The sequence below is a fragment of the Salmo salar genome, chromosome ssa09 (assembly GCF_905237065.1).
Source record: "Salmo salar chromosome ssa09, Ssal_v3.1, whole genome shotgun sequence".
Classification (NCBI taxonomy): Eukaryota; Metazoa; Chordata; class Actinopteri; order Salmoniformes; family Salmonidae; genus Salmo; species Salmo salar.
This window is the reverse complement of record NC_059450.1, coordinates 39,625,248-39,638,485: the sequence shown is the minus strand read 5'-3', so window position 1 is coordinate 39,638,485 and position 13,238 is coordinate 39,625,248. Positions and strand designations below refer to the sequence as shown.

General features: G+C 42.3%; 1 protein-coding gene across 6 annotated transcripts in view; it reads left to right on the top strand.

Moving 5' to 3' along the window:
• The first annotated feature begins 207 nt into the window (after positions 1-207).
• The window catches only part of LOC106611318 (syntaxin binding protein 5b (tomosyn)), a 49,490-nt gene continuing 36,459 nt past the window's right edge, over positions 208-13,238 (top strand). For 3 of the 6 annotated variants that reach the window (XM_014211378.2, XM_014211377.2, XM_014211376.2), the window contains exons 1-2: positions 218-940; positions 1,678-1,775. In XM_014211378.2, the coding sequence (XP_014066853.2) occupies positions 800-940; positions 1,678-1,775 (239 nt within the window). In that variant the 5' untranslated portion in view covers positions 218-799. Of the gene's footprint in view, positions 941-1,677; positions 1,776-13,238 lie in introns of all 6 variants that reach the window. The other 3 variants (XM_045723666.1, XM_014211374.2, XM_014211375.2) reach the window with 3 other exon arrangements.

Below are 13,238 nucleotides of genomic sequence, written 5' to 3'. Positions count from 1 at the left end.
TAAGTAGTTGAACATGTTATTACTCCAACCTCCTAAAGGTGACCAACCAATTTTCGTCAAAAACAACTTTATATCGAAGGTGTGCCTTTGATTTAACGGCCAGAACATGCGCAGTTCGGCGCGAGACGACCGTTAGACCCGAAGACGTGTTTGTGCGCATGAGCCTACTTTTCCAAATGTCGCCATGACATCGCCTACAAGTGTGATCATGGATTTCAGTTTTAGCCTATCTTCATACTGTACTGTCTTTGAATTAGCTCTTGGTTTGTGACTATGTCGAGTAAGCTCGATGGATAACACAATTGACGAATGTTGAAGGTTACTCTCTTATTCAGTGATTCATAATTATTTTTCCAACATAGGTTTCCAAAAATACAGATTTATTTAGATTTTTACTTTACTGCCTCCAATGTGTAGCCTACATCCGTGTTGCTGCCTCTACCGCGCAGACTCGTCACTGCGGTTCACTGCGTTTCCGTGTTAGCTTGGCTGGCTAGCTGATAGTGGCTGTCGTCAGGAGAGCTTACGATCGACTCAGACTGGATATTGTATCGATGGATAAAGCAAATATTTTCGACAATGCATTAATGTTCATAAACGGTGTACTTGTGAATGATGCTATGGAAAGTGCGGTGACTACACCGTCCGTAACATGCGATATTATCAAAACAAGATATTAGCCAAGTGTGCGTCTTTAGAGCGGTTTACGTTATCTAGGTAACTGTTACCGCTATATAACATTTATGGTGGCTTCGTTGATCCATTTTTTGTGTTTTGTCCTCGTCTGTATTGGTGGAAAATGAAGAAGTTCAATATCAGAAAAGTGCTGGACGGCTTGACTGCTTCTTCTTCCTCTGGCACTGCATCTCCACAACCAGGAACTTATCAAAACGATGTGATCCAAGAGACGCTACAATCGGAGCATTTCCAGCTCTGCAAGGTGGGCTACGGTCAACTAAGCCGGCGACGATTGTTTTGCTGGGAATCATTGAAGATAGCATCGCGTCGTTTCTAAAACGTCGACGTCAGCTAGTCAGTTTTCTGTGTGGCAATAGTAGTTTGTATTTTTGTTATTTGTGTCTATGCTGATATTGTATTGGTGTGGATCTTGTAGCTAGGGGGGTAGCCATCTAGCTACTAGTGTTGCTAGTTGTCAAACCAGCAGAGGAATGTATTGCTAATCAACTGACTGCCTCCCACGGTCCCCGTTTCTGATATTGCCATTTTCCATAGCTTCATCCCACCACTGCCTAACTAGTTAGCTAATGACGCCTGGCCAGTGACTATTAAGTGTCCACAACAGCCAGCCATAAATCTGGATTATAAATAGATAGTTAGGTCATCCAGACATTGGCTAGGTAGCTAACAAACTACAGCAGCTGTCCAGTGATCTGACAGTGAGAGAACCTAGCTTGTTGTCAAGATAGCTACCTTACTAGAAATCTTTGGCTTTTTTGGTTCTGAGAAAAAGCGACACACTCAGCTAGATATGGATTTAAACTGAGCATAAATCGTTGGTATTTAGGCAAAGATTAATGCCTCTCAATGTTGGACAGTTTCCTGGTTATATAAAACATGAGATGACATAACCGTACTTAACTATGTCTGTAAAAGAGTGCATCTGGATATAATCTGGCAGCTAGCTAATGCAGATTGTGTTCTTCCTCTCTCCTCCAGACTGTGCGCCATGGCTTCCCCTACCAGCCCTCCTCCATGGCCTTTGACCCTGTGCAAAAAATTCTGGCCATCGGGACTCAGAGCGGAGCTGTGAGACTGTATCCTTTTTTCTTTTAATCGGAAGGAAACTAAACTACCAATATTGACAGTCCCGGTGCAGTGCAGTGCCCGAAACAATACAGATGATTGATTTAGGACCAATTTCCCAGACAACAGCATAAGTCTTGGTTTAGTCCTTGACTAAAATGCATGCTCAATGGAGATTCTGTGTTGGTAGAGTTGATATGACTTTATATAGGCTTCAATGTAAGATCATCATGTACAGTTAATGGAGGAAATTGTGGTTATAGAGGTTCATACACGATTACTATCTGTATGTCTGAGCAGCAGAGTCCGGTTGTGTCCCAAATGGCACCCTATTCCCTATATAGTGCATTACTTTTGACCAGAGCTGTGGTGAGAGAGGTTTATATTATCAAATACAAATATATTACTCAGTTGTATAGCTATATATATTAGCAGGTTGTATAGCTCGTTTGGTAGGGCATGGTGCTTACAACACAAGGTTTGTGGGTTCAGTTCCCGGGGTCATTATACTAAAAATGCAGGCATGACTCTGTCGCTTTGGATAAAAGCTTCTACTAAATTGCATAATATTCTATTATCAAACATTAAGACCACCTGCTCTTTCCATGACATAGCTTTCACCTGGATTCACCTAGTCAGTCCATGATCCCTTATTGATGTAATTTGTTATATCCTCTTCAGTCAGTGTAGATGAAGGGGAGGAGACAGGTGAAAGAAGGATTTTTAAGCCTTGAGACATGGATTGTGCATGTGTGCCATTCAGAGGGTGAATGGGGCAAGACAAAAGATTTAAGTGCCTTTGAATGGGGTATTTTAGTAGGTGTCAGGGGCACCGGTATGATTGTGTCAAGAACTGCAACGCTGCTGAGTTTTTCATGCTCAACAGTTTCCTGTGTGTATCAAGAATGGTCCACCACCCAAAGGACATCCAGCCAATTTAACACATCTGTGGGAAGCATTGGAGTCAATATTGGCCAGCATCCCTGTGGAATGCTTTCAACACCTTGTAGAGTCCATGCCCTGACAAATTGAGGCTGTTCTGAGGGCAAAAGGGGGTGCAACTCAACATTAGGAAGGTTTTCCTAATGTTTTGTAAACACAGTGTGTATATAAGCTACATTTGAATCCTGGTAAGTTGACCAGCGCTGACCTTGTGTTTAGCCAAGCTTTAAGCTGCTAGAAGGCATAGCTTGAGGGGATAGCTATCAGCAGCTGGTTAGCATAGCTTGGGGGTTAGCATAGCTTGGGGGTTACCTATCTGCAGCTGGTTAGTATGGTCTAACCTTGGGGGATAGCTATCTGCAGCTGGTTAGCATAGCTTGGGTGATAGCTATCTGCAGCTGGTTAGCAGCCTATCTAATGTTAGGTAGCTGATATTTCTCTGTCAAATCACAGTTATGCCAAGGTAGCAAGAACCAGTGTCTGGTATGTGTTTAATGAGACACTTGTTCGACAACACCTTGCTACTTGTTTGCGGTATCAAATAATATAGCTTGCTAGCTAGTGTAACCAACTCACCGTCACCAACAGCACCAGGCACAGTCTCACGTTTGACAGCCCGCAGAATTTGTAGGTAGTGTTGGATGTAATCAATATCCTGGCCATCTGATTGTTGAACAACTTTATCGAAGGCCATTTTCACGAGAGTAGCTATTTAATTTCCCGTTCCATATGTGCATTGCACATCAAGCTACTGCCAAAGACACCGTGTTGTCTGGGGATCGTTTTGCATTGCACGGTGTGCCGGGCGGACTGGGTTTGCACATTTTTGACCGTTCCATTGGGTCCTCCTAAGGAGAGGTCTCCGCCTGCCTGGAGCACCGAGACATGCAAAGCGAACTCGCCCAGTAATTTCCCAGAAAACACAGCGCCACCACGTGTTGATAGGCAAAAGGGGGCATGAATTGTTGAGGTAATTGTAATCCAGCCCTAAGGGGCAGTTGACCTTTAAGCTCGGCTTGGGTAAATTTATGACTTTTGAAGTTCATGCAAACACATGGCACCAGTTTATATCGTTCCCAGAACAGAGAGTATTTTTTTTGCATCATGTTGTTCTCTGTAATCTAGAAAATGTGTATTTCATTGTTCCTTCTTGGTCTGGTGATTATTGTAAAATATGTGTCCCCAATGACTTACCTGCTTAAATAATAATAATAATATGATGATAATAATAATATCAGTGATCTATAGGGATGGGTGATCTATCTATAAGGATGGGTGATCTATCTATTAGTTATCTATAAGGATGGGTCATCTATAGGGATGGGGTGATATACAGAGCATTCGGAAAGTATTCAGGCCCCTTAACTTTTTCAACATTGTTACGTTACAGCCTTATTCTAAAATGGATTAAATTGTTTTTTTCCCCCCATCAATCTAAACACAAACCCCATAATGACAAAGCAAAAATGAGTTTTTAGAAATGCTTGCAAATGTATTACAAAAATAAACTGATATCACATTTACGTAAATATTCAGACCCTTTACTCAGTACTTTGTTGAAGCACCTTTGGCAGCGATTACAGCCTTGTCTTCTTGGGTATGACAGTCCAAGCTTGGTACACCTATATTTGGGGAGTTTCTCCCATTCTTCTCTGCAGATCATCTCAAGCTCTGTCAGGATGGATGGGGAGTGTCGCTGCACAGCTATTTTCAGGTCTCTCCAGAGATGTTCGATCGGGTTCAAGTCCGGGCTCTGCCTGGGCAACTCGGGGACGTTCAGAGACTTGTCCCGAAGCCATGCCTTCGTGGTCTTTGCTGTGTGCTTAGGGTCGTTGTCCTGCTGGAAGCTGAACCTTCGCCCCAGTCTGAGGTCCTGAGTGCTATGGAGCAGGTTTTCATCAAGGATCTTTCTGTACTTTGCTCCTTTCATCTTTCCCTTGATTCTGACGAGTCTCCCAGGCCCTGCCGCTGAAAAACATCTCCACAGCATGATGCTGCCACCACCATGCTTCACCATAGGGTTGGTGCCAGGTTTCCTGTAGATGTGACACTTGGCATTCAGGCCAAAGAGTTCAATCTTGGTTTCATCAGACCAGAGAATCTTGTTTTTCATGGTCAGAGTCCTTTAGGTGGCAAACTCCAAGCTGGCTTTCATGTGCCTTTTACTGAGGAGTGTCGTCCGTCTGGCCGCTACTATCAAGGCCTGATTGGTGGAGTGCTACAAGGATGCTTGTCCTTCTGAAAGTTTCTCCCATCGCCACAGAGGAACTCTGGAGTTCTGTCAGAGTGACCATTGGGTTCTTGGTCACCTCCCTGACCTTCTCCCCTGATTGCTCAGTTTGTCCGGGGGGCTAGCTTTAGGAAGAGTATTGGTGGTTCCAAACTACTTCCATTTAAGAATGATTGAGGCCACTGTGTTCTTGGGGACTTTCAATGCTGCAGAAATGTTTTGGTATCCTTCCCCAGATCTGATCCCCACATCTCAAGGTTGATAAATGGAAACAGGATGCACCTGACCTCAATTTATAGTCTCATATCAAAGGGGTCTGCATACTTATGTAAATAAGGTATTGCTGTTTTTTTTATATATTTTTTTAAAATAAATTTGCACAAAAAAAAAATCTGTTTTTGCTCTATTATGGGGTAATGTGTATAGATAGATACAGTGCATTCAGAAAGCATTTTTCAATCTATACTGATGGATTCTGCATTCTGACTCCTAAACCTGGAATAGCGTTAATTATCAGGTATCCTATTGAAATATTGAGTGCTATAGTCTAGGGTCTACACCAGAAGTTAATGGTTATCTGTAGGAGGAATGTTTATGGTGGAGGAAATGAAGTTTGGAATGTACTGAGTGAAGGAAAGATGATCACATGTTGGCAGGCACTGATAAGGGTGGAGAGATGTGGTTTAGAGAGGAAGCTGTATGACCCAATGGGTGAATAAACTTGGTTTAAGCTTTACTAATCATATCCTAGTCCTTTAAGGACATTATTGTTTGGTTATAAGCCAACTCCTAAAGAAGTTGACCTGCCGAAGATCCTTGCAGGATCTAAACATTGTTTGTTTATTAATAAAGGTACGTGGTGGAGCTTATGAGTGTGTGGGCTCTATTTCTTTTATACTTCCTTAAGAACACCCACACAGACACTAATAATGGGGCGGCAGGTAGCCTAGTGTTTTTTATATATATATATATATTTTTTAATTTTCACCTTTATTTAACCAGGTAGGCAAGTTGAGAACAAGTTCTCATTTACAATTGCGACCTGGCCAAGATAAAGCAAAGCAGTTCGACAACATACAACAACACAGAGTTACACATGGAGTAAAACAAATATAGAGTCAATAATACTGTAGAAAAATACGTCTATATACAATGTGAGCAAATGAGGTGAGATAAGGGAGGTAAAGGCAAAAAAAGTCCATGGTGGCAAAGTAAATACAATATAGCAAGTAAAACACTGGAATGGTAGATTTGTAGTAGAAGAAAGTGCAAAGTAGAAAAAGAGTTAATTGAGTGCAAAGGAGCAAAAGGTAGTTGTTTGGGCTAAATTATAGATGGGCTATGTGCAGTGATCTGTGAGCTGATCTGACAGCTGGTGCTTAAAGCTAGTGAGGGAGATAAGTGTTTCCAGTTTCAGAGATTTTTGTAGTTCGTTCCAGTCATTGGCAGCAGAGAACTGGAAGGAGAGACGGCCAAAGGAGGAATTGGCTTTGGGGGTGACCAGAGAGATATACCTGCTGGAGCGCGTGCTACAGGTGGGTGCTGCTATGGTGACCAGTGAGCGGCGATAAGGGGGGACTTTACCTAGCAGGGTCTTGTAGATGACCTGGAGCCAGTGGGTTTGGCGACGAGTATGAAGCGAAGGCCAGCCGATGAGAGCGTACAGGTCGCAGTGGAGGGTAGTATATGGGGCTTTGGTGCCAAAACGGATGGCACTGTGATAGACTGCATCCAGTTTATTGAGTAGTGTATTGGAGGCTATTTTGTAAATGACATCGCCAAAGTCGAGGATCGGTAGGATGGTCAGTTTTACGAGGGTATGTTTGGCAGCATGAGTGAAGGATGCTTTGTTGCGAAATAGGAAGCCAATTCTTGATTTAACTTTGGATTGGAGATGTTTGATGTGAGTCTGGAAGGAGAGTTTACAGTCTAACCAGACACCTAGGTATTTGTAGTTGTCCACATATTCTAAGTCAGATTAGTCAGTTGGTTAGAGCGTTGTGCCAGTAAACAAAAGGTTGCCAAATCGGTTGTTCTTCCGCTGAACAAGGCACTATTCCCCGGTAGGCCGTCATTGTAAATAAGAATTTGTTCTTAACGGACTTGCCAAGTTAAATAAAATAATAATGTGCAGCTGTTTTTTCACCCGCCCGCAACTGCTAATAACCCACCCGCAACTGCCCGACTATATGTGACAAAGTAAAAATCTAAGGCCGGCACCAGACCCTAACCTGCAAATGAAGAAAATGTGCTGCACAAGTGGCAGAACGACACCCTGTTTTTCTCCCCAATTTCGTGGTATCCAATTGGTAGTTGGTCTTGTCTTATCGCTGCAACTCCCGTACGGACTCAGGAGAGGCGAAGGTCGAGAGCCGTGCGTCCTCCTAAACACAACCCAACTAAGCCGCACTGCTTCTTGACACAATGCCTGCTTAACCCGGAAGCCAGCCGCACCAATGTGTCGGAGGAAACACTGTACACCTGGCGACCGTGTCAGTGTGCACTGCGCCCGGGCCAGCCACAGGAGTCGCTAGAGCGCAATGGGACAAGGACATCCTTACCGGCCAAACCCTCCCCTAACCCGGACGACGCTGGGCCAATTGTGTGCCGTCCCATGGGTCTCCCTGTCGCGGCCGGCTGCGACAGAGCCTTGACTCGAACCCAGAATCTCTAGTGGCACAGCTAGCACTGCGATGCAGTGCCTTAGACCGCTGCGCCACTCGGCAGGCCCGGCAAGCCTTTTTAGATAGGCCTATGATTCTTCTATAATTTCAGACATTTTGGTAGGCTATTTGTAGTCAACTTGTCTATAATTCGATACATGCAGCTTCTCTTCTGTCATTACTTGTTGCCCTAGAAGACTAAATAAACCCTAGCACACCAGAATGTCATGAATGAATGCTTCAATCTAGTTGACGTTGGTAAAAAAAAAAAAAGGGAACGATTTTCTGTGCAAAATTTCCAGATTACATCAGTTTGACTGGTTTTAAGGACATTTTAAAGCTGTTTAAACGACCCATGTTTCTGAGAAGATTTCTGTTCGGCTTGGATGCATATTTTATGTGGTTGAGATACTATCAGCTTTTATTAAGCTGATAAAGATGGCACCTTTACAGACGGTCCCTACCCACGCATTCATTCTCTCAAGATGCTGAAATAAATAAATAATATTTCTCCACTCCTGTTCCCAAGTCAAAATGTACATTTGGTGTATTATTTTACGGCAAGAACTGCTTAATTAATATTAAATTATGTGAGAGGTTATAGACATACAGTCAGTTTCCAGATTTCAGTTAGCCTACTATTCCATTTAACCCATCTAAGCAGTAGGCCTAGCCTACAGTTCCCTTGATGTGCCATGTCCCCGTATTGTGACTGTTGAATTTGTATAGCGCATCACAATCATCACAGATAACATAGCCGGCACTGCTATCATCCTCTTTTACCACTTCACCAAATCTTTCCTAAACATTAGACTACTGTTCTGGCCCGCCATTCTATATATCTTCAACTCTCCATTTCGCAACTTTCTCTTATTGAATTAAACTGACATTGTCCTTTTTGTCTCAGTGGATTGACTTGAACTTTTTCTGCCCAAGTTCCCAAAAGCATTTGGCGAATATTTGGCGAGCATACAGTTAGGCCCTAAAGCTTAGGCTTATGCTACGCACTAATGACAGATGTATGTGTGCCATTTAGAGGGTGAATAGGCAAGACAAAATATTTAAGTGCCTTTGAACGGGGTATAGTAGTAGGTGCCAGGCCGCTGGCACACCGGTTTGTGTCAAGGTTTTTCCACACTCAAGTTACCCGTGTGTATCGAGAATGGTCCACCACCCAAATTACATCCAGCCAACTTGACACAACTGAGGGAAGCATTGGAGTCAACATGGGCCAGCATCCCTGTTAGACTCCTTGTAGAGTCCATGTCCCGACAAATTGAGGCTGTTCTGAGAGCAAAAGAGGGGGTGCATCTCATTATTAGGAAGGCGTTCCTAATGTTTGGTGTACTCTGTGTATATGAATGGCACAAGAATGATGTATTGTTTTTTTCTTTATTTCATGACTCTAAACCCTTGCCACGCAGATAAACCGTGGGGACTGCGGGTTATGAGTCAACCCGTGCATCACACACACACACACACACACACACACACACACACACACACACACACACACACACCCATGTCCTAATAGTGGCCGACTGGCTGGCCGGCCTAATGGGATTACTGCCATTGAAGGCTATTGGTCCATTTTTCATGAGAGCGGCAGTATCGATCCCCCTCAATGGCCCCAGAGTTGTGAAATGCCGCCACAGCTCACCAGATGTAAACTTGTCTACAAAATATAAATGCTTACTTTTATACGATCTGTCTCTGCTACTACAGTGTTTTTATCTCTATTTCATGGATTTTTCCACTAATCTAATCCATGTATTCCTATGGCTCTTGGCCATTATAGGAAACCTTTAGTAGTGGTTGACTAATACAGTAGTTTGGAGGAAGCTCATTTAACCTATTGTCTAACAAAATCTATTTTTTTGTAGTACATTCTTTAAAAATCATTCCAATCACTGGTTTCACTCTGTTAATTGCTGTTTCTTATCTTTAAATCCCCGATCCTCTCCAGTCCTCAGTGCTAATAAGTACTTGGTGTTCAGGCCTGTAACTGAGGTGATGGATTGAGTGAATATTCATTAGATATTCTTGCACAAATATCAAAAGGCAGAAGAGTGAGTAATCTGTTTGTTGTTTATATTGTAAGTGGTCTGTTTCATATTGAAACACATTATTGTTTGTCAACAGAACACACATTTTAGACATGTTCATATGATTGGGACAGAGGGTTTTAGTTAATGGAAGCCTCTGAAATGCAAATTCAGTTGTGTGGTGTACCGCAGGGTAGCCGGCTAGGGCCATTGTTTTCTGTTTTTACAAATTACCTTACACAGGCTTTATTCAATTTCAGTGGGTCTATGTACGCTGACAACGACTACAGTATACACGTCGGCTGCAACAGTAAAATAAATAAGACACTTAACACTCCAGACAGTTTTAGATTGGGTAACTAGCAATAGGCTGGTGCTAAATATCTCCAACAACTAAAAGCATTATTTTTGGGACTAATCACTCGCTCAACACTACCTTGTTTAGATTTATTATTGAATAATGTGGTTTTTGAGCAAGATTGAGGAGACTGAACTGCTGGGTGTAACCCTAGATAGCAAGCTTTCATGGTCAGAACATATAGACTCAATGGTTGCTAAAATGGGAAGTCTGGCCACGATAGGGCGTTGCTATGCCTTCTTGACATCTGTCGAGCAGACAGACCTACAGGCCCTAGTTTTGTCACACCTGGACTAATGCCCAGCTGTGTGGTCATGTGTGGCAAAGAAGGACATAGGTTTATCGCAGTTGGTCCAGAACCAAGCAGCATGTAGATGTACACAGAGGGAAAGTGTCAGGAACATGCACGTCAGTCTCCTGGCTCAAAGTTGAGGAGAGATTGACTGCATCGCTATTGGTCTTTGTGCGAGGTGTTGATATGTTGAAGGTACCAAACTGTCCAAGCCGTTGGCACACAGTTCGGACACTCATCGGTACAACACAAGAAATGCAACCAGAGGTCTCACAGTCCTCAGAACAAAGGCTGGGAACTGCACACTATTAAATAGAGCCATGACTACATGGAACTCTCTGCCACCCCAGGTAACTCAAGCTAGCAATAAAACCAGTTTAAAAGAACACCTTACTGACAAAGGGGACTGTGAAGAGACACAGCTATATATATATATATATATATATATATATATATATATATATATATATATATATTATATATATATATATATATATATATATATATAGTGCAAATTACAAGAGAGATATATATCTATATGCAGTGCAAATTACAAGAGGTATATATCTCTGTTGTAATTTGCACTGCATTATGTATTAGACCTAGATATTGTAGGCTGTGTGATGTTTTACATGTAGTATTTCAGTCATTGACTAATAATGTTTTGTAGTATGCAATATGTCATGTTTCATGTGGACCCCAAGAAGAGTAGCTGATGCTTTTGCAGCATCTAATGGGGATCCTAATAAATACCAAATGATGACTGTCATCATGTTGTCATCTGATATGAACCCTCTTGCTGTTATGGAATGTTGCAAGGCCAACTGCTGTGGTTTACCGATGAGGAAGTGTCTATCAGTCAGCATCTATCAGTCAGCATCCTTCTCTCTCTGTAGTGCTGTTTAAATGAGCAGACCTGGGTTCAAGTACTGTTTGAAATCTTTCAAAAACTTTTAGCGTTTGCTCTAGCCTGCCTGGAGTGCCAGATGTGTGGGGTTTACAGTTCTTGGGACTATTCTATTTGTCCAATTAAGCCAGGCGAACTCAATCATTGCAGATTTGAAATTGTATCAAATAGTATTTGAACCCAGGTCTGTCTACTAATAATAGTTAAGTGCCGCTGATGCTATCATGGGGACCAGGGTGCTACGTGTGACTCAGCATCCTGTGCCATGACATTCTACAATAATGTGTTTTGGGTTTCATGAGAAGTGGAGCACATTAGTTCAAAGTTGATTGCGTGGTGATGAATAGTAAATATTCTTGTCAACAGCACAAGCAGCAGCTATGTTAGCTGGAGTCTTAATAAACAGGGTGTACACTACATGATTTTGGCCACAATTTAGCTGTCCCAGACAAGTTTTTGATATCGGAGACACAATTCCCACGTCGTTGACTACTCGGGGCGTTTAATGTGAGTGTGTCAAAGACACAATCTGAGGGCTACCGATCTCGTCTTTTAGCAGGCCCAATCGTCCCGATATTCTAGGCACTCAATCGACAATGCTCTTGTAGTGTGAGATGCACAACGACAAGTTTTGAGAAGGGTGATCAGCAATAGCCAATGAGAGCCTTTTTTTGTTGTTGCCAATGACAGCTCGCCAGAGAAGAAGCCAGTGCAATAACGTTGTTTTGAATCACCCAGAATGTGTTGACTCGAGCAGGAGCGATGAAATACTAGTATGCGTTTGTACTAGCCTTTAACCGAAGGCAACATGTCATCGTTACAGCTATGAAGTTCACAAGCAATGTTACTAGATTCAAATTGCTGGCTAGGTATTTCAACTCTATGGCAAGTGTGAATGTCTGACTGAACGTTTATGAGGCTGTTTTGAGCCACAGCTCGTAGCCACGTAACAATCTAATCACATGGTAATGAGAATCCTCACGACCAAGTGAAGAATCTTGTAGTGTGTGTGACCACAGTCGGTGCCACATCGTTAAGTGTGCGCACACACAAAACACGACAGGAAAGATGGTTGTTCTAATGTGAGAGGCTCAATGACGTTAGGATTTTGAAAGTTGTGTAGTGTCGATCCAGCTTTAGTGTTTAGCCTACTCGGGCCTAGACAATCAACATGAAGTGCTTTTGGACTTGGAAGAATTAACACCACTCACTTGATGACAATTATTGTGTGTAGAGAATAGAGATGACATCCCTTTATAACTGCATAAAATAGCAATGAGAAATTTCCACACTAAGTAAAAATACGTTAAAGTACTACTTAAGTAGTTTGTTTAGGTATCTGTACTTTACTATTCATTTTTTTTATTACTTTTACTTCACTACATTCCTAAATAAAATTATGTACTTTTACTCCATGCATTGTCCCTGACACCCGAAAGTAATTTTCAATGCTTAGCAGCACAGGAACGTGGTCCAATTCACTCAGTTATCAAGAAAACATTCCTGGTCATCTCTATTGCCTCTGATCTGGACTACTCATTAAACACATGCTTTGTTTGTAAATTATGTCTGCGTGTGGTAGTGTGCCCCTGACTATCCGTAAATAAATAAAACAATAGAAGAAAATTGTGTCGTCTGATCTTACTATTATAAGCAATTTGAAATGATTTAAGGCCTAATTTTTATAATTTTATTTTTTACCCTGTTTTCTCCCCAATTTCGTGGTATCCAATTGGTAGTTGGTCTTGTCTCATCGTTGCAACTCCCGTACGGACTCAGGAGAGGCGAAGGTCGAGAGCCGTGCGTCCTCCGAAACACAACACAACCAAGCCCCATCATGGGTCTCCCGGTCGCGGCCGCCTGCGAAAGAGCCTGGACTCGAACCCGGAATCTCTAGTGGCACAGCCTTAGACCAGTGCGCCACTCGGGAAGGCCGTACTTTTGATACTTAAGTATATTTTTGTAATTACATTTACTTTTGATACTTAAGTATATTTAAAACCAAATATGTTTTTGACTTTTAGTATTTTTCTGGGT